This window comes from Sturnira hondurensis, unplaced genomic scaffold, assembly GCF_014824575.4.
Source record: "Sturnira hondurensis isolate 20B ecotype Veracruz unplaced genomic scaffold, ASM1482457v3 Scaffold0007865, whole genome shotgun sequence".
In the NCBI taxonomy this organism is placed as follows: Eukaryota; Metazoa; Chordata; class Mammalia; order Chiroptera; family Phyllostomidae; genus Sturnira; species Sturnira hondurensis.
The window spans coordinates 11,113,631-11,133,945 of record NW_028080496.1 but is presented as its reverse complement, the minus strand read 5'-3'; the positions used below and the strand labels follow the sequence as shown (position 1 = coordinate 11,133,945).

The 20,315-nt window shown below is 47.7% G+C and overlaps 2 protein-coding genes across 3 annotated transcripts; both read left to right on the top strand.

Moving 5' to 3' along the window:
• The first annotated feature begins 250 nt into the window (after positions 1–250).
• SNRPA1 (small nuclear ribonucleoprotein polypeptide A') lies at positions 251–10,382 on the top strand. 2 transcript variants are annotated; one of them, XM_037053755.1, is made up of 9 exons: positions 253–417; positions 2,125–2,272; positions 3,188–3,266; positions 5,411–5,457; positions 5,899–6,001; positions 6,828–6,907; positions 7,316–7,391; positions 8,007–8,100; positions 10,113–10,263. In XM_037053755.1, the coding sequence occupies exons 1-9, from the start codon at positions 336–338 to the stop codon at positions 10,169–10,171; spliced, it is 768 nt and encodes a 255-aa protein (XP_036909650.1). In that variant the 5' UTR covers positions 253–335; the 3' UTR covers positions 10,172–10,263. The 2 variants fall into 2 exon arrangements, with proteins under 2 accessions (XP_036909649.1, XP_036909650.1); XM_037053754.1 differs by lacking the exon at positions 8,007–8,100 and having other exon boundaries at positions 251–417; positions 10,113–10,382.
• Positions 10,383–14,291: 3,909 nt separating this feature from the next.
• On the top strand, positions 14,292–20,117 carry SELENOS (selenoprotein S). Its single transcript, XM_037053749.1, has 6 exons — positions 14,292–14,425; positions 14,885–15,019; positions 18,013–18,119; positions 19,247–19,336; positions 19,418–19,496; positions 19,924–20,117. The coding sequence occupies exons 1-6, from the start codon at positions 14,350–14,352 to the stop codon at positions 20,001–20,003; spliced, it is 567 nt and encodes a 188-aa protein (XP_036909644.1). The 5' UTR covers positions 14,292–14,349; the 3' UTR covers positions 20,004–20,117.
• The last annotated feature ends 198 nt before the right edge of the window (positions 20,118–20,315 follow it).

Here is a 20,315-nt window from a genome sequence, read left to right as displayed (position 1 = left end):
CAGGTGCACTGGCACGTGAGAATGTCCCACTCGTCGAGAATATTTTGCTTAACTAGCGGATACACACATGTGGAATCTGGGTTTCTTCTGATACTGATTCCAGGCACGCCCCAGGGAAAGGAACTAAAACCCGGGACGTGGCCCAGGTGCGCCAGGACTTCAGAGAAGAATGAGATCGGAGGGCGTGGCTCTTCGATTGCTTCGGCCTGGACGTTGAGCTGCGGGCGCGTGCGTAGTGCGATTAGTGCGGCCTGGCGGCAGGCGCGGGGCACGCCGGGACTTCTGGCTGGCGGGAGGCAGCCCGCGCGACGCGCACCACGGGTAGGGGTTGCAGGATGGTGAAGCTGACGGCGGAGTTGATTGAGCAGGCCGCGCAGTACACCAACGCTGTGCGGGACCGCGAGCTGGACCTCCGTGGTGAGTCTGGGGAAGGGGCGGTCCGTCCCCGGGCCTCGCCGCTGGTCCGCGCCTTGCCGCGTGCGCGCAAGGCCGGAGCTTGGCCCGCGGGCCTGTATCGTGGGCCCCAAAGTGGCGGGCTGTGCCCGGACCGCCTAGGATCGTGTCTTGTGTGTGTTAGCAAATGACCATCCCTTAGGCTCATCACGCGGCAGAGTAGGTTAAAAGGGACTTTGGCATCCTTATCCATGGGGCCTCTGTTCGGCTTTGCTTCGGCTGAACCTTAGTTTGAACCGTTTAAGGGCGGAATTATAGAGGGGTGGGCAAAAGGAGGTTTACCGTTGTGAGTACTCGAAACACAGTTTATTTTTGAATTTTTTACTTTTTAATTACTGTAAACCTGCTTTTGCCCACCCTTGTACTTTATGTTTGTAAGCCTAGTGCAGAGCGAGCGATGAGTTCTCTGTAAATACGTTCAAGTGATACCGTGAGAGTGTAAATAAGACACGTATTAATTCTAATTGGTGTGGGAGTCCGGGAACAAAAGCGGTCGTTTCACCTGTATTTCCTTCTTATTAGCTTCAATTGTCCCGTATTTATATTTCATGAGAACATTTTATGGAGCGAACGGCTTCATCAAGGTTGCCTTGTGTCGGCGGTGAAAGCTCCCCGGGCTATTCAGACTTCTGTAGCAATTTCAACCGTAGGGAGCTTGGCGAGAAATCGGGGACTGCGGTGATTGAATCAGCGTATCAGAAGATGGCTTTAGGAAGGGCGTGAAGAGCAGTTTCTCTGGGGATAAGATAATACAGCTTTGGCCTGAAATTTGCTCCAGTGGGGACTGCAGGGTCTCAGGAGACAGCACTATTTTCTTCTTAGATTCCTTACTGACAAAACCCAGGACTTTTATTTTGGTGAAATTAAGCGCCTTGGAGAAAGATTCAATTCAAGAGTAACTGACCAGTCTCGCTGCCTTGGCACAGGGTGCTCTCTTGGTTCTCCCAGCATCTTCAGTGCATGGAGTGTTGCGGGTCCTGGTTTGGGTCCTTGACTTGGATGTAGCCCTTCTGGCTCTGATTTGTGTACTTTAGCCTTGGCTGGGTTCATTTCTTTTCTTCTAGCAAGGAGCACAAATATGTGCACCTTAGACACGCTGGTGAGAACTTGAGTGCACTGTGCATAGTGATTTACCATTGTGTTTAAACTGTTGACCTTCAAGTATGGATTGGAGCCAGGGGAGGTGAAGTAAAGGGAAAGTCATTATATGGTGATGCTACCCTATTAGTTCCATGAATTTCAAACTGTTGTCCACCATGTATGAAAAAAATGTGGACACTTTCTGTAAGCAGATCATCGTGTAAATTCCTGTTATGCCACTTAACCAGCTCCGGGGCTGTACAGAACCGTGTGAGGCACCTTGCAGATACTCTTACAAGCATTAGCTGCCACTATCACTGCTGGTAAGTATTGCCATCAGCACTGCCCTTGACCTGGTTGTAATCATCGTCTTCGTGACCACCGCTGGTCCTTAGGTATCATGGCATCCAGGATTTGAGCCTCCGTTCCTCACTTTATAGGCAGTATCTTGCAGTGTTTGGTGTAGGTGCTAGTAAACCCTTTCTGAGTGCATAATAGCTTTGAGTCAGATTACCAAGAAGTACTGCTAATGTGTTAAGACTCCCTTTAAGTCTATCAGTACTCAATGGATTTACTTTTTCTCCTTCACAGGGTATAAAATCCCTGTCATTGAAAATCTGGGTGCGACCTTAGACCAGTTTGATGCTATTGATTTTTCGGACAATGAAATCAGGAAACTGGATGGATTTCCTTTGTTGAGGAGACTGAAAACATTACTGGTGAACAACAACAGAATATGGTAAGTGTCTGCTAGTGGGAAGTGTTTTTCCCCCCATAATGTAAACGTCACAGTTCTCTGAAGAAGTTGTAGTGCCTCCTGCTGGCCACACATGCTCATTTCCTCTTAAAATGAGAAAAGAGCTGCATTTCTCTTGTACAGATCAGAGCTTGACTTGGCATTGGTCTGGACTGGTATCTCTCCACAAATCTAGTCTGTATATGCGTTCATGGTAAGCTTCTAATTTAAATTGAACACATGTGCTGCCCTGACTGATGTTGCTTGGTGGATTGGGTTCCAGCCTGCAAACCAAAGGGTTGCCAGTTCTGTCCTAGTCGGGGCACCTGCCTGGGTCATGGTCTGGGTCCCCAGTAGGGGGTACACGAGAGGCAAGCACACATTGATGTTTCTCTCCCTCTTTCTCCCTCCCTTTCCCTCTCTCTAAAAATAAATAAGTAAAATCTTCAAAAATCAATCAATTAATTAAACACATGCCGGTTTGCACACATTTGGCACTAGGCATGTTTCTCGGGCATTAACCATTCCCTGTGCGGTAGGTGTTGTATGTCTTGCATTTACACTGTGAGTACAGAGTCACTGGGGTTTCTGTGCCGCCTGTGCAGAAGTCGGGCAGGGAGTCAGTTCTACGCAGGACCTGCTCCTTTCCTTAGGTGTCACTGGACACTGGTGGCAGGGAAGGGCCCAGCCCACTTTTAGAAGGCATGGTCTCTAAAGTCAGGCTGCTTCCATCACTCAGCCTGTGACCTTGGACAGGTTTCCTCGTTGTGCTTCTGTTACATGGGGGGGGGGGGGGACGGTTGGGAGAAAACTCTGAAGGTCTCCCCACTTGGGGGTCTGAGATCCTCTGAGCAAGGACTTAGCCACTAGCTAACTTCCTTGTCGCTTTCACTAAGGGCCTGTGTGTTCTTCTTTTAGCCGTGTGGGAGAGGGGCTGGATCAGGCCCTGCCCTGCCTGACGGAACTCGTTCTCACCAACAACAGCCTCGTGGAGCTGGTAAGTGGATTGAATGGGGCGGAAGTGGATCTAGAGGGAGGAGCTAAAGGTTCCTCATTCCTGCAGAAAGCCTGTTAATTCTGGAAGATTATCTCATCATCCTTTTTCTTTTTCTTTTTTTCAGTTCATTCAGATGTGGGCTTTCCTCAGTTGCAGGTGTGCTTTCCCACTCTGTAGGTTGCCTTTTGACTTTCTCAGGGTGTCTTGAGGAGTATTTCCTAGTTTCGATGTAGTTCACTTTATTCGTCTTTGTTGCTATTGTTGTTTCTAGCGCTTTCGATGCTCTGTTAAGCATCCCCCACCCCAGGGTTATGAAGAAACTGGCCCGTGGAATTGCAGTGCGAGTGGGCGGCCCCTGGCCCCGGTGGCTGCCGAGGCGGCGCATCTGCCGAGGCGGCGCGTCAGGGCTGCCAGCCACACGCCAGCTTTCAGCTTGTGCCACAGAGAAGCAGGAAAGGGTGGCACCTGCCAGTGCTTTTGTTGTATGGATGTTGAAATGATCGTAATTTGGAAAATAGGTTAAATAATATTAAAATTAATTTCATTTGATTTTTTTTTCTTATTTTAGTGTAGTTATTAGGAAATGTGAAATTACGTATGTGACAGGCGTTAAATTTTGTTGGACAGGTCTGTCCTAGAACCTCGTGTTTTGCTCTTCCCACTTAGATCAACAATCCACAATGCTCAGATTTGGTTTTTCTGTGAGATAAGGGGCAAACTTTGTTTTCCCTACTTGAATCTGAATATTTTGACCTATTTCTTTTTATGCTTTTTAAATTTCTTCTCTGCTTCTCTCATATCTAAAGCATTTATTTATGCTTTAAGTATGTGTAGGTTTTAACAAAAGTGAGTCCATACTATGTATTGTTTTGTGACCAAAATTTTCCACTGAAATACCAGATGTTTAGGTCCCTCTTACATAACCTGACTTGGGGGTTGTTTTCCCCTCACCTCCCTTCCCTAGTTCTCTGACTGCTCCTTTCCAGGTTGGCTAGGTTTGCGACTCTTCAGATTCCCAGCGGGGTGCTGGGCTCCAGGGTAAGAAAGCCCGGGCCCATCTGAGGCCCCGTCCTTTCTGAAATGACGTGAGGGATTCAGCCCAGAGTGCACGCTCACAGGGAAAATGGGGCGTGCCAGGGGCTGCTTGCGTGGTTCTGGGCCTTGCAACGGCGTTTAAAGCATTTGCAATGAGGAAGGCTGAGTCTGTCCTCTCCGTTCCTGAAAGGGGCAGTAAATCTCGCGCAATTGTGGACTGGACTGTCTCCCTGGAGTTCCGTCAGTTTTATTTTTTTTGTATCCTCAGGTTATCGTCTTTGACATATACCGAGTTTAAATTGTTAGTGCCTTCCTGGGGAGCTGAACCACGTTATCATCATGTGTGACCCTCTTCATGTCCTATTAGCACTGTTGTGTGTCGCTGCTGTGTCTGCCATCGTGCACCGAAACCAGCTTCCTGTCCATACTCGGTGATCAGTCTTTCCCCATCCGAAATAGACCCCCAGTGTTGATTTCTTTTCTGTTTCAGGTTTGTCTCTTGAGAACAGCATATGATAGGGTATTTTAAAGTATGACCGGAAACCTGTCTCTGAAATAATCAGCCTGTTGATGTTGATGTGATTACTGGTGTGTCTGTGTTTGTCCCTTTTCTGGAACTCGTCCTGCTCATTCTTTACTTTTTTCTCTCCCTTATTTCTCCCTACACTGTTTTGCACTCACTCTTTTTGTTCGTTCTATTTTTTCTTTAATAGTTTAGAGATTTGTCACTAAACATTCTCTATTCTTAGCACTCTAAGAAGGAAAACATATGTATTTACCAAAGCTTAAAGTTAACCAATACCTTTCCCCTCCTAGCAGTACAGGGTCCTTAAACATTTTAAACCTCTACCCAACTTATTAATACATATTATATTTTTTTAAAAACCCACCTGGACAGCATCACTGTTGAGACAGAAGCTAGTATGGCCAAGATGTTCAATGTACAAGGTTCAAGTCTATGGACTAGTTCACTTGGTAGAAATGTGTCAGGTCCTGGAGCAGAAAGGAAGTAAACGACAAGATGAGCCCTCACTCCAAAGGCATCGCCATTTCAGAGTGTGGAACAGGGTGCGGCGCCTGCGTTCTCACCTGCGGCTGTTGTCTTGCAGGGCGACCTGGACCCTTTGGCATCGCTCAAGTCACTGACTTACCTAAGGTACGGGGCTCGTTCGTGGTGGAGACATGGAAGCCCTTCAGCATAACACCCTTCCAACCTTGACCTTAGAGCTTCCAGTTCATAAAAAGTACCTTTGACTTTGCTGTACACCTGCCCCTGAAACGAATACAAATAACGTTGAATGTAAGCTATAATGGAGGAGGCAATTTTTTTAATTTAAAATTTTTATTCTAAAATTCATACATGAATCTTAATATTTTATACCACAAAAAGGTATCCTTTAAAAACAAATATTGAAAATATTTTTTTAGCTCAGTGCTCTATTAAAATGACCCAAATGTTACTTAAGTTACTATGACACTGAAATTAAATGATAGTGGACTTTTCCTTGACTTACGGACTCATTAGATTTTATTAAAAGGGACCCTTGAATGCTATGCTGCGAACAAGGTTGGCATGACAGTATCCCTTTTCTCGTAGTCTTCTGAGAAATCCTGTAACAAATAAGAAGCATTACAGACTGTATGTAATTTATAAAGTTCCACAAGTCAGAGTCCTGGATTTCCAGAAGGTGAAACTAAAAGTGAGTAGTATTTTGTTGATCGTAAGTCATTGATTGGGGGCAGGGGGTTAAAGATTTTATTTATTTTTGGGGGGGGGAAGGGAGGGAGAAAGAGGAAAAAGTCTGTGTGAGAGAGAAACATGGATTGGTTGCCTCCTGCATGTGCCCCCCAGTCTGGGACTTGACCTGCAGCCCAGGCCTGTGCCCTGACCGGGAATCGAACCTGCAACCTTTCATTTTGTGAGACAACACCCAATCCACTGAGCCACACGGGCCAGGGCTAATTTGCGTTTTTGATATTTGATACTTGTCGACACATTTTTTTAAATTGCCTAATGAGTTTTACTGTCGGTTTTGAATAAAAACGTGGGAAAGAAAATGTCGGATTTTTCTCACAGCAGAGCATGTGGTAGGGCCCTGAGTTAAACCTGTCGTGTGTGGTGTTGGGCACCCCAGGGGTGGCACCAGCTCAGAGCCCCAGTGAGCGCTGGCGACAAGAGACTGTTCCCGCTGGGGAACGTAATGCTATCCTTTTTTTGGCATCTCCAATCATTAGAATGATTCCCCTTAGTTGTTTTTTTTCCCCCTCCTTCCTTTTAAAGCTACTTAGTTCTTTGGGAGCTGCTCCCAGAAACAAGGAGAGGGCTTTTCTTCAGGGAGCTTCACCAGAGAAAGCAAGGCCACGGTGTCTCCTTTGAACTTGGAATTGGCTTTTTTTTTTTTTTTTTTGGCATTTTTACCAGCCCCAAATATTCCAGAAGATTTTCCTTCCCTGTTTTCTGAGGGATGCATCTAAATGCACGTGGTATTCCTACTTCCATTAACTCTGTGTGTGGTGTCGCTGTAGGAGCGTCAGGAAGCAGAGAAAATGTTCAAGGGCAAGAGGGGTGCACAGCTTGCAAAGGATATTGCCAGGAGAAGCAAAACGTAAGATACGGACATCCGACTTCACTCTACTTCCCCTTCAGAAACACTCTCTGTCTGGCATTGTGCCTCCTACAAAGCAAACAAAACACCTGTCACTGATCTGGTATTAAATTGGCGTGATGCTAGTCCCCGACCATCAGCGGTCCCTGCGTCACATGAGGCTTTGGCCAGGTTAGCAGAGCAAACGTTTCAGTATTCAGTCTTAACGACCTCTTACACACGCCCTGCTTTGTCCAGGCAGATGAACAATGTGGTGTTTCTGAAGGAGACAGTTGCTTGTATCAGTTTGTTAACAAAGATAAGATACTACACTGGTTGAGTTTTACTTTCAAAAGCTTTTTGAAAGTAAAAGAGAAGCAGATTCCATCAGTCTGGGCTTGACAGTTATGTCCTTCCCTCCCCCCCAAGGTTCAATCCAGGTGCCGGTTTGCCGACTGACAAAAAGAAAGGTGGCCCGTCCCCGGGGGATGTGGAAGCCATCAAGGTAATAACAGTGCATTAGAACTCGGGCTCAAGAGCGCTGCCAAGGGTGTAAGACACACGGATACGTAATGCATCGATGTCCCCCGCCGTTGATAGGATCCAGCTGTATTTGTGTGTAAGGAGAAACGAGCCTGAAGCTGTTACTTGACCAGGCTTCGACCTGAGCCGGGGAAGTGGAGGCAGCTCTGGTCTCCCTCGTTTCCCCGGGACATGTGCTTTTGAACAGTCAGTACCTTTGGACACTGTGCAGATGTTTGCCGTAGTTTTTGCTTCAAGAGATTTACTGTCTCGAAGATCCTGCTTGATAATTGCACAATAATGCCTGCTTAATTATCCAGTAACATAATCCCAGCAGGTAACTCAGTTTGCTGGCGTTTTAGGACATATGGAATTACTTTTTTTCCTCCTATCGGAGGGTCTGCATCTCTTTATCAATTTTGGAAATGTAATGATTTGGTTTTTTGAGTGATTTCAACATGCCAGTCAAATTCTTCCCCCAACACAGACCTGTTTAATGTTCCAACGCAGAAAGGTGCTGTGCGTTTCTGTGGGTGTCATTGGGGTGGTTGGTGCACCGAGGTGAAACTGACTGCCCTTGCCTGCTGTGTGTCCCCAGAACGCCATCGCGAACGCGTCCACGCTGGCCGAAGTGGAGAGGCTGAAGGGCTTGCTGCAGTCGGGCCAGGTACCCGGCAGGGAGCGCAGATCAGGTCGGTAACACGCACTCTGCCTTTGCACTTGCGGGTCGAGTTCCACCAGCATTGATGCCGGAACATAGCACCTCGTCACCTCTGATCCGATGTTCACGAGATCCCGTTAAATGCTTTTTCAGGAGAAATGATCTGATAGACAATACCACATTGCAGGGCTCTGGGGCTTTTCTGTGTGAATGTGGGTGCAGGCACCATTGCACAGCCATGGCCTGAGACCGAACACGAGGGGACCCCGTGTGGACTCACACCCGAGTGTGGCCAGGCTGGCTGAGCCGTCTGAACACAGGCCCAAGGGGCGCCCAGCCGGAGGCTCGGGTTGTAGCCTTGCCGGCTCTGTCCTTGGGTGAATGGCCTGGTCCCCGCCTACTCTTCAATGCATTTCTTCGTCTTGAAATCTAAGCTAGTAGTGTACATCCTCAGAGGTTGCTGGGAAGACTAAGACACGTCCGAGGTGCCACACAGCACAGGGTCCGACACAATGCCAGCTTTGTGTCCGGCAGCTTGGGCACTGGGGGTGCGAATTTAAAACCACTCAGAAGAATGCATATGGCTGGCTTTGCTCTGAATGTTACGGGGGCCTCTGGCTAGATCGGCAGCTGGGGAAACAGTGTTTGCAGTGAGGCTGCAGATGGGAAGGCACTGAGCAGGCCCGCGGTTCTCACTCTGTGGTCCTTGGGCCCCTGGCAGGTTGTGAGGTCAAAATTTGCTGTAACAGCACCAAGGAGTTATTCACTGGTGTTTTGCTTAGGACTGTCCTTCAGGAAGCAATGAAAATTACTCATTTTATGAAACATCACCCTTGAGTGCGCATCTTTCAGATGCTCTGGGTGACAGAGCCGGGGGCCTTGCGTCAAGCACTTCTTGAATATTCTGAAGCACTTCTTCAATCTTCTGGAATATTCTCCCTACCTAAGTCGGATTTTTCTCTGCAGCTGGTTTCAGGGTGTGTGTGTGTGTGTGTGTATTGGGGCGACGTCGGTTACTAAAATTACACAGGTTTTAGGTGTACAAGCCTATGATGAGTTGTCTGCAGCTGTTCAGTTGAAAGGCAGGTGTCTCCTCAAAGATGAGGGTAGCCTATTGCTTCAAGCAAGACAACACAGCATTTGTTACCAGCAACAAAATTCAAACTTTCCAGCGGAGTTAAATGCTAGAAAACTTTTACCTACAACTGTAGCCATGGCAACCTCGCATCATTTGCAGGCTTTTCTGAGGAAATCAGTGATGTTCACGAATGTGATTTTAAAAAATATATATTTTATTTATTTATTGTTAGAGCAAGGGGAAGAGAGGGAGAAAGAAGAGAAACATCAGTGTGTGGTTGCCCCTTGCACACCCCCTACTGGGGACCTGGCCCGCAACCCAGGCACGTGCCCTGAATGGGAATTGAACCTGCTTCCCTCTGGTTCGCAGGCCAGCACTCAGTCCACTGAGCCACACCAGCTGGGGCATGAATGTGATTTTTTTTCTGCTGGGCAGTGACATTGGTCAGCATCTGCAGAGCTCAGGGAACCAGGGCTTCCCAGGGTTCTAAGCTCATGTGTGGCAAATGGTACAAGATGGACCAGTGGGTTTTCAAGTAAAGTATGAACCATTCATCCAGAAGGTTTCCAGCTTTGCACTGGCAAAAGGCAGCCCCGCACATTTGAATGGAAAGAGGCCTGTGGGCGCAGCTCCGGGTGGCAGAGGTGGGGCTGGCAGACGAGGAAGGACATGAGCGCCCGGCAGGGTGACGGGTACATGAGTGAGTTGGGGTGGTGGGCAGTGAGCTTGACTTCCATCCATACAACGTCTGTGTGATCTTTTCCTTTGGGAACTGACCGTCCCTTTGTGTACCTGCCAGAGCTTGAGGGCCGCCGGGCCATGAGCATCTGGAGGGCCGAGGCTGCTGTTGGGCTCTCATGCCTCGCGCGGGGCCTGGCATGCAGGAGCCTCAGAACGGGCACCCGCGTGCTGAGAGAGCACATTCCCTGACACGGACGTGACTCTGGCTTTGTGTTTTCCTCCAGGCCCCACCGATGATGGTGAAGAGGAGATGGAGGAGGACACAGTCACAAATGGGTCCTGAGCAGCAAGGCCTGGGTATCCACAGGCCGTGCGGCATCGGCCGGGGACAAGTCCTGCGTTTCGAATGTGGAACAGTAGCCTTGTTTGTGTCGGCAGAGAGTTCCTGAGCATTGTTGAAATGCTGCAAGCTGCTGCTGGTCATTTTTTAATATAAAATTGGAAGTTCAGATGCCTGTTTTCTACAGAGTGACAATAAAGGGCACTCACTGTGCTGCGAAGTTGTGTGTCCTTGGGCTGGGTGTGCGGGGAGGTGTGTGGGCGCCTTTAAGTTGAAAGGAGAGTGTCGTCTCTAACTAGGCTTCCTGGTCCTCAAGAAAACATTTAGATTGGGGCGTCAGACTCACTGTTCCCGTGGGCGACATCAGCCTCGCGGTTGGCTTCAAAGGGCCAAAATAACTTTTAGACTGTAGAAATGTAACTACTCCTTAACTGTAAAGGACTTGAAATCACATTCCACCCTTGGAAGGCAACCTCGAGGCTGATGTGTCCCCTGGTGAAAATGAGTGTCACGCCCTTGGCTTAGATCTTTGGATCCTGAGTAAAACTCAGGAGTGTGTGTTGCCAGTGATTGATTGTGAGTACCTGCCATCCCTGGAACATTTTCTTCTGCCTAAAGAATAGGGAGCTTCATTCCAGGCAGCGGGCTTTAGGGCTTTACCAGAATCATCCTTTGGAGTTTTTCTTTCATAAACATGCAAGTGAATTACTGATTTGAAGAACTGGAGGGGGGCGCAGCTTTCCCCAGTCAGCTGAGGGACTGCAGAGTGGCATGTACCAATGTTCAAGAAGTCACGGGGGAGTCATGGCTGCCCCCATGGGCCAACCAGGGCAAGTGTCCTCACAATGCCACGCTTTATCACAGTTCTCACCCTTTTAGAGCCCATTGATGCTCCTCTAAAAACTGGTGGAGGTGAGGGCCTCCACCCCGGAACTTGGGTTTTAGTTGGCAACCACTGCTTGCTCACACAGCTGGCTCTGCTTTTCCCCGCCGGTCTGTGGACCAGCTGATTAACTGGGCAAAGGTGCAAGAGGGAAGGAACACTAGAGGTTTCTTAGGCCTGGGTATTGACACAATTACTTCCGCCTACTCGCCATTGGCCAGAGCGAGACACCTGGCTGAATCCCAAGTCAAAGCCTGGGGAAATACACGCCTCTCACCTGGAGGCTGTGGTGAGGATATGGTTGTAAAGTGATGAATTGGGGCAAGTCAGTCTGTTTTTTTAAATATTTCTTTTCAGAGAGGAAGAGAAACATCAAACGCCCCCGCCGCCTCTCACACGCCCCCTACTGGGGACCGACCAGGCACGTGCCCTGACTGGGGAATGGAACTGGCAACCCTTTGGTTCCCAGGCCAGCACTCAATCCGCTGAGCGGCACCAGCCAGGGCAAAGCAATCTTAACATGGTCAGTCAGTGATGGAATTCTGGATACTACCTCAGACCTGTTTCGGCAAACAACGCCTGAGCAGCTGTGCTGAGCACTTGTTTGCTGAAATAACTGGTTCTTGGCAAGATAGGGGAGAACACGCCCTGATTAAAAGGACAAAGGTTAGAAAGAATGGGACCACAGAACAACATGTGAGGGGTTGAAAGGGGAGACCATCATTCATGCATTCTAATAACTCAAGATCTATTAAGTTCAAGTTGAATAAGCCTGTCACATTGTGTGTATATGCATACACAGATGCACTGTGCTGCAGTTCACAATACAGTGGAACCCTGGTTCTTGAACTGAATTCATTCCGAAAGACTTTTTGAGAAGCAGTTTGTTAAAAAAACAAATTAGTCATACTCATGCATCCTCTCCTTTGTCACCCAAGAGATATGTGACTCTGATCACACACATTTTTTCCGTCAATGACCTCATTGAAAACAATTGTTCAAAATGAGAGACAGTGGCCTTGATTGGTGTGGCTTGGTGGGTTGAGCACTGGCCTGAGAACCAAAAGGTTGATTGGGTTCGATTCCCAATCAGGGCACATGCCTGGGGTGCTGGCCAAGTCAGTACTAGGGGTGTGTAAGAGGCAACCACACACTGATGTTTCTTTTCCTCTTCCTCCCTTCCCCTATAAAATAAATAAACAAAATTTCAACAACAACAACAACAAAAAGGGAGTCCTGGTGGGTATGGCTCAGTGGATTGAGTGCTGACCTGCAGACAAAGGCAAAGCACAGGTTTGATTCCCAGTCAGGACACATGCTTGAGTTGCAGGCCGGGTCCCCAGATGGGGGCGTGCAAGAGAACAGAAACATCGATGTTTTTCTCACTTCCTCCCCCTCGCTCTAAAATTAAGTAAAATTTGGGGGCGCAGGAAAGAGGCTGTTTTATTAAAAAGAAAGAAAGAGGTGGGAGACATTTGAGAATCAGGGTTTGACTGTATATTTAAAGCTGCTCCCAGACCAAGTATTACAACTGAAAACCCAAGAAATCATTCAGTTTTAGCACAGGTTCTTCAAGATGTCAGAATAAATGAAAACCCACCTTAAACCAATGAGCGATGGTTCACCTTTTACAAGTGAGAGGAAAACTTTGAGAAGTAGGTGTTAGCCCTGGCCAGATAGCTCAGCTAGCTATAGCTTTGTCCCGATACACCGAGGTTGTGGGTTCGATCCTCAGTCTAGAGCACACCCGATAATTCAATTGAGTGCATAAAGAATTCAACCAATGAGTGCATAAACAACAAATTGATAGTTCTGTGAGTCAATAAATAACACTTTTTAAAGAGGTGTCGCCCTGGCTGGTGTAGCTCAGTGGATTGAGCATGGGCCTGTGAAGCAAAGGGTCGGTCACTGGTTTGATTCCCAGTCAGGGCACATGCCTGGGTTGTGGGCCAGGTCCCCAGTAGGGGACATGTGAGGCAACCACACATTGATGTTTCTCTCCCACTCTTTCTCCTCTTCCCCTCTCTCTAAAAATAAATACATAAAATGTGTTTTTAAAAGACATGTCAAAAAATTCAACCTAATAAATGTGAAGATCTAATTGGCTTTATTAAGAGAGTCATGAATCAGGCAGCATCTTATCTAGCAACTAGAAGGGCACTTAGAGGGGTTATTAAAAAAGTAGAAGGTTTTAGAGGAAGAAAGGTGGGGCGAGGAAGCTATTGAAAATGAAAGGAAAGGGGAGTATTTGAGATCTTGCTCCCCTGGTATATGTTGCCAGCTTGGTTCAAATTTAAAATAAGAAAGAGAGAGAGAAAGAAGGAAAGAAAGGAAAAGAAAGAGAGAAAGAAAGAAAGAAGAAAGAATGAAAGAAAGAAAGAGAAAGAAAGAAAGAGAAAGAAAAGAAGGGAGGGAGGGAGGGAAAGGAAGGAAGGAAGGAAGGAAAGGAAGGAAGGAAGGAAGGAAGGAAGGAAGGAAGGAAGGAAGGAAGGAAAGATTGTTAGATGGGGGAGCATCTTTGGGGGGAGGGAATGGCAAGAGTTTTCATCATGCAGATTGCCTCTTCTTCCTGGGTTGGGGATGCAAGAGGGATTGTGACAGATGCTTTACCAGTGCCTAACCAGAAAGTTCCAGAGTAGTTAACCATGTTTCTGGGAGAGACTGAAACAGCAATTGGGTCAGGTATTAAAACTAGGTTAAGTATCATGGGAGCCTATGGTTTTCTCTTTAAAAATTTGTCAGCTTTTGAGACTACTAGGCATGTTCACTTCAAAACCTTTCCCCCGCAAAAACCCCTCCAAGTCAAATTGCCCATAGGCTAGGATAAGGTCGGCCTCGGAGAGGTGGTGAGTGACAGGTGAGGAGTGGAAATGGGTGGAGGGCATTGCAGGCGGCGGCAACCGTATGGCACCTATAACTACGAGTGTTTTGTGACAGTGAAATTGAGAATTAGAGCCATTGCTATAATTCATCTCAAGAGGTTTTGATTCTGGAGAGGAGGAGAAACATGAGGATCGACGGCACTTTCTTAGACTAAAAGGTAACACCGGCAGCAGGAGCAGGCTGCCCTGCTTGGGCACAAAAGTGAATACTGGCTAAATCCGCAAGTAGGTCAGTGACGGATCCCCTGGGAGGACGCACCGCTCCCGGGTCCGGGCCGGCTCCCTGGCCCCGCCCACTAATATGTGATTGGCCAGATCTCGAAGCCACGCCCCTATTACGTATACGTTGGGGGCGTGGCGGAAAAAAGCAAAGGCCAGAGGCTGACGCGGCGGAACCTGGCTGGACTCCTGCGGCCATGGAGCGGGATGGGGAACAGCTGTCCGCGCGCCCGGCTCTCGAGACAGAGGGGCTGCGTTTCTTGCACGTCACTGGTGAGTTGCCACGGGCCACGGGGAAGCGGGGTGGCGCCGCCATGTTCGGTTTGTCTTCCTCCGAGGCGCGCCGGGCCGGGCGGGGCCGGGCCGCGCCCGGATCGAGCCTAGGGAAGCCTTTGCCTTCCTGGAGCATCCTTGGCCTTCCTGGACTGGCAGTTCCCTGGGCGGCGCCGTCCGGCTTTTATATTTACTTTTTGCGAAGCAAGCGCTTAGGCTGCGGTTTCTGGGATCGCTGGCCCTTCGGCGTTTGTCTCCAGGCCTGGTTGCCCAGTCTTCCCCTGCCTGCCCACGCTTGTAACACCCTGCGCCGCACCAAACCCCCACGCCCACCCCTTTCTTTCCATTCCCGGGGTCTGAGAAGCCTCTGCCCTCCTGAGTTACAGGAAATCCTCTCTTTATCCACAGCATCATTTTTTTTAACATCTTGCAAACGGTTTTCTTCTTTTTTTTTTTCAGTGGCCTCCCTGCTGGCCACCTACGGCTGGTACATCGTCTTCAGCTGCATCCTTTTGTACCTGCTCTTTCAGAAGCTCTCCACCCGCCTGCGGGCCTTGAGGCAGAGGCAGCTGGACCGAGCCGCGGCTGCTGTGGGTTAGTAACTGTTTGAAAATCCGGGATGTTGTTAGGAGTAAGAAGTACATGATTCTCATTAGTATGGGAAGGAAACCTTTGTGCGCTTCTGAAATCGATTTTGGAGAACGTGCAACAGATTCTCTCTCGTCAGAGATTTTAATTGAGGCGGGAAACCTACCTGGCGATGCATATCTTGTTGGAGGGTTTTTCATTTATAGGATGGGTTAAATTGAAAACTTCACTCAGGGGTCTGCCTGCCAACTCAGCTGTCTTTCAGACGTTTGTCAGTGAGGAGAAACTCAGGTTTAGTTCTTCATATTCATTACATTTTGATTTATCACAACTTACTCATCAGACCTGACTTCGAATTATACTTGGTTATTTTAAAATCATTCTCTCTGAAATGGTAGCCTTTTCACCACTTAGAAACTGTAGTTTGAAGCTATATTTTTGAAGCCATCCCAAAGAAATGTTAAGTGCTTTGAGAATAGCTGCATAATTAAATACAAATGTTGCGCATCTGAGTCACCATGGTTATGGAGGTTGGGATGAAAAGCAGGTGTAGTAACAAAAATAGTCATTCATTCCAACGTGCCTCTCTCCACTCCCCCAAAACCCTGTGGTCCTGCCATTCTCAGTCTTTTTGACTATTGGCTACATGCAACAAAGTACAGAATACAATTATAAATCTTTCATAAGATGCAGGATTTCATGAAGTGCCAGGTGGTGGTGGTGGGATGGCACGTCAAAGAGGATTGTTTTTAGGAAACACTACAGAACGTAACTGCAGCGAAAGGTGGTGCTTTGTGCTACCCAATTTTGTGAGAACAAGATTAAAAAACTACACTTCATTGATTTTATTCTAAGAATGGGCCAACAGAAATGGCACTGAAACTCTCATTTCTATAAAATGGGAGTTTCATTTTGTTTTTTTTAAGATTTTATTTTTAGAGAGAAGAGAAGGGATGGGGAGAGAGAAACATCAATGTGTGGTTGCCTCTTGCACGCCCCCTCCTGGAGACCTGGCCTGAAACCCAGGCAGGTACCCTCACTGGGAATCAGGCCAGCAACCCTTTGGTTTGCAGGCCGATGCTCAATCCACTAAGCAAAACCAGCCAGGGTTGTTTTCTTTTTAAAGTTTCAGTCAGCTCTACTGCCACCACCAACACACGCACACGTGTGTGCTTTTTTTTAATTATGATATTTTTGGCCCCTTTTTTATGTGGACTCAGTTTAATGGCCTTGTTTCTCTACTACCTATAGGTAATGTAGTTCAGGTGATACTGGTGTGAATATATAAATTCTAATTTTTCCTTAAAAAATTACAGTGGAACCTCAGTTCTGGAATGTCTTGGTTTTTTAACAAAACTTTGCTTCTTGACCTGACAACCCTGTTCATGCCGACACCGGTATAATCAGCAAATCACCTGTAATACTCAGTTTTCAAACAGGTTGCTTCTCAAACAGCCTTCTGGAACAAATTAAGTTGGAACCTCGGTTCCATTTTCCCCCCATTAGAAATAATGTCAATTGAAGTAACTTGTTCCAGACCCCTAAATGATTCCGTTTCCATCTTTCTTATATACAGTACATGTCTAATGTACTGTTTAGTCTGTAAGACACCTTAAAAACAAAGAGGACATGGACTGTAAAGGAAAATGAAATGTCCAGTACAACATGAACACCTACACACGCTAGAACTTAACCTTTAATGCTGAAAGCTGTTGGTGACTGAAGACGGGGAGGCGAGATGGGGGAATGTTACGTTATTGGGTGGACGGGGAATCATCCGCTTCCATAAAGAACATCAGGTAGCTGCTCTTCTGGGTTCTTCCTGTCTCTTTGCTCCTCTAGAACTTGCTTCAGGGTCACTGGGCCTCTCTTGTGATGTTCACTTTCACCTACTTTTTTTTCCTTTTAAAGATTTTATTTCTAGAGAGGGGAAGGGTAGGAGAAAGGGAGAGAAACATCAGTGTGTGGTTGCCTCAAGTGAGCCCCGTGCTGGGAACTGGCCCACAACCCAGGCATGTGCCTTGACTTGGAATCTAACCAGTGACCCTTTGGTTCGAAGGCTGGCACTCAGTCCACGGAGCCACACCAGCCAGGGCTTCACCTGTGTTTTGACGCTTGCCTGAAGTGAAACACTTGTCATTGAACAAGTTTATCACAGGGTTTGCTACTTCTTTGTCAGGGCGATTCCTCCATAAAACTTTGTGCTTCCCTGTTTAGTGAAGTAGGAATATCCTTATTATTTCTCTTTTTCTACCTCCTCAAATGCAAAGGAACAAATTAAATCCAGAGCCTAGGTTCCACTGTATGGAATGGTTGTCCAGTCAAGAACTGAAGTTTTTGTTGACGAACGAGACATTTTTTTCTGGGAACAACTCGGTCAAGAACTGAATTGAGATGGGAGATGTTTGAGAACAGGTGTGGCTGTAGTTGCCCCTCAGGGGTCCTTAACATGGTGATCAGTGTGAATAGGTGAGCTGGTAGAGACTTCATGGTGTAGTCATGTAACTTTACCACAGACCATGTAAAAACTACTGTCTGGCGGGAATTTTTTCTGCATTGACAGGGATAGAATACCTAAATCTTTCCCTGTTCTAAATCTGGACTAATTAAGTGATGGGTAATGATTAGGAAAGTTTCCTTGACTGTCTTCTAGAATTCTGGTTTACCCAGAGACTGGAGTCGGTGGTGTCCAGGTCATGGAAGGAAATCTCAGTGTGCCCAGTCGGAGCACTGCCATGTCAGCCACGGGCCTCCCTCCAGACGTTCTGAATTGGAGTTGCCGAGGGGGAGGTTTCTGGTGCCAAGAACTCTGGCTGTGTACAGTCTGCCCTGTGAGCAGCCAAGTTCTATGCAGAAGAGGAGACTTCTTCATGCAGAATTGTTTTTGTACTGCCTAACATCTGTGCTTTTATATATTTCTAATAATACTGTAGACTCAAGAATTTCCACTTTATACGAATTGCTTTTTTAAGCTTAATTTTTTCTTCTTTTCATGGCAGAACCCGATGTTGTTGTGAAACGACAAGAGGCCTTAGCAGCTGCTCGCCTGAAAATGCAGGAAGAACTCAATGCACAGGTGGAAAAGCATAAGGAAAAACTCAGACAGGTATGAAGCGCTTTGTGTAGGTGGCCCTAACGGTGTGAGGCTGAGTGGGTAAAATCCACGTGCACGCACTCCGGTGGGTCCTGGGACCAGTTCGTCGTCAGCACCATCTCCGGTAGAACTGGTGAGCTGCCTGGGGCAGGTACTCCTGGCTCCCTCACAGCAGCACCTTGCGTAATGGAGGTCTGTGTGCGTGTGCACGTGCCACACTGCCGGACACACACAGCACATGATCTGTGTGCAGCTGTGTGCCGCATGGGGTTTGACCTCGTGGGGCCACATTGCCGTGGATTGAAGGGTTCAGTGGGAGTTTTGGAAGATTTTTGTAAAAGCACACAGTGTGGTTTGAGGGGCATCCGTGGGAAGTGGGAAGGGGAGAACTAAGGGTGAGTGTTGGAAATGACCTGCACTGTTCACACACCACCCCTGAGAAGCATAGGCTCTCTTTTTCAACCCAGATATTTACTTCTGGGCTCCTCTGTCCCCTCACAGGAAGCCCCTAAGGCAGCAGCAGAGCTGGGGTCTGTCCCGGTCCTGTGTCCTCCTCCCTTTTGTTGTTTCTGTGTGGTCATCCAGCCTGCAGCTGCTCTCTCCTGCCTGCTAACCACATTTGACCCCTTCTCATCACACTCTTCCAGCAGCCTTTTTCCTGGGTCACTTCCTTGCTCATCTTCTGCTAACCCAGGATGCACGTTTCCTTTGATCCTTTCAAAGCACGGGCTTGGTCTCTGTGTGCTGCTGGAGGTCACACACAGACCTCTGTGAGGAAGGGCCGGGGGCAGAGGCCTTGCTCTCTCTTTCAGGATGCTCATTTACAGGGACATCTGGTCGACCTACTGGGGCCACTGCTATTTCTTCTATTTTCATTCACTCCTTCCTCACAGAGTGATGATACACCTGCCGATATACTGGTCTCCGAGTGGCTTTCTTCTGTTTGCCTGCACACCACACCGCAGATGCTGTCTTCAGCTTGATTGGTCCCTAACTTCTATTCCACTTTCAAGTGCATAGGACCCAGAAGGTTCTGTGGGTGACTTGAGCTCATCACTAGGGGGACAACAGTTTCATTACAATGCCCCTCAAGTCAGATGTAAGAAAAATGAGATGATTCTTTCTCAATTCTTTCTCAGCTTGAAGAAGAAAAAAGGAGACAGAAGATTGAAATGTGGGACAGCATGCAAGAAGGAAAAAGCTACAAAGGAAATGCCAGAAAGCCTCAGGTGAGGAAGTATAGACCTGGCCTGAGCTGATACACTCTTTTTCTGTCAAACAGAAGGTTTTGAGCCTCTGCCTTTAAACAGGAAGAAGACAGGCCTGGACCTTCTACCTCCTCAGGTATTCCAAAACGAAAGCCAGACAGAAAGCCTTTGCGAGGAGGTGGTAAGTACCCCCATCTTTAGAAAAAAGCACAAGACTCTGCTTTCATGTTTTGCTTGCTTGGGTCTCCCTCTACCTGTAAACTGAGACTAGCCCTTAAAAAGGGTGCACACGAGGGTTAGAAATAAAGGCCAGGGGACCTTTAATAACATCTGGGGGTGGGGGGTCCAGTTTGCTCTGCAGGGTAAGGGTGTGGCCACAACTCCTGTCCTTCCAAGAGGCCTGTAACCTTTGATTCACAAGTCACCCAACAGCGGGGGAAGTGGCAGGTTCAGCAATACATTGATTTGGTAACTTGTCACTCGACACCCCACCTCACCATGGCAAAGACCAGGGGCAGGGTGTTCACATTCAGAGCAAACTACATACATACACTCACCTCTGTTTGGTGGGAATCATTCCCTCTTCTGCTGTCTCTGCTTCCTCTCAGGTTACAACCCTTTGTCTGGGGAAGGAGGTGGAGCCTGCTCCTGGAGGCCTGGACGGAGAGGCCCCACGTCTGGTGGATGAGGCTAAGAAACCTTGCTGGTGTCCACTGTGGCACTGAGCAAGGTGAACCCTTCAACCTCCCGCCTTCGCTTGCCTTAACGCACACTTTTTCACAGTGACTAAAAAGCCCAGGGGACATCAGGCTTATTTCTGTTAACACCTCCAGCTGCATCTTTAAGAGTTGAAGTCAGCATTGCCTATTGCCCACTAGGGGGCAGCAAGTCACTTCAGTTACCACTGACTCGGTCCTTAACATGGGTAAGCTAGTCAGTAGATAACAAAAGAAACCTAAAGTAATGATCCTTACTACAGATGTTTGAAGTCCTTATTGTG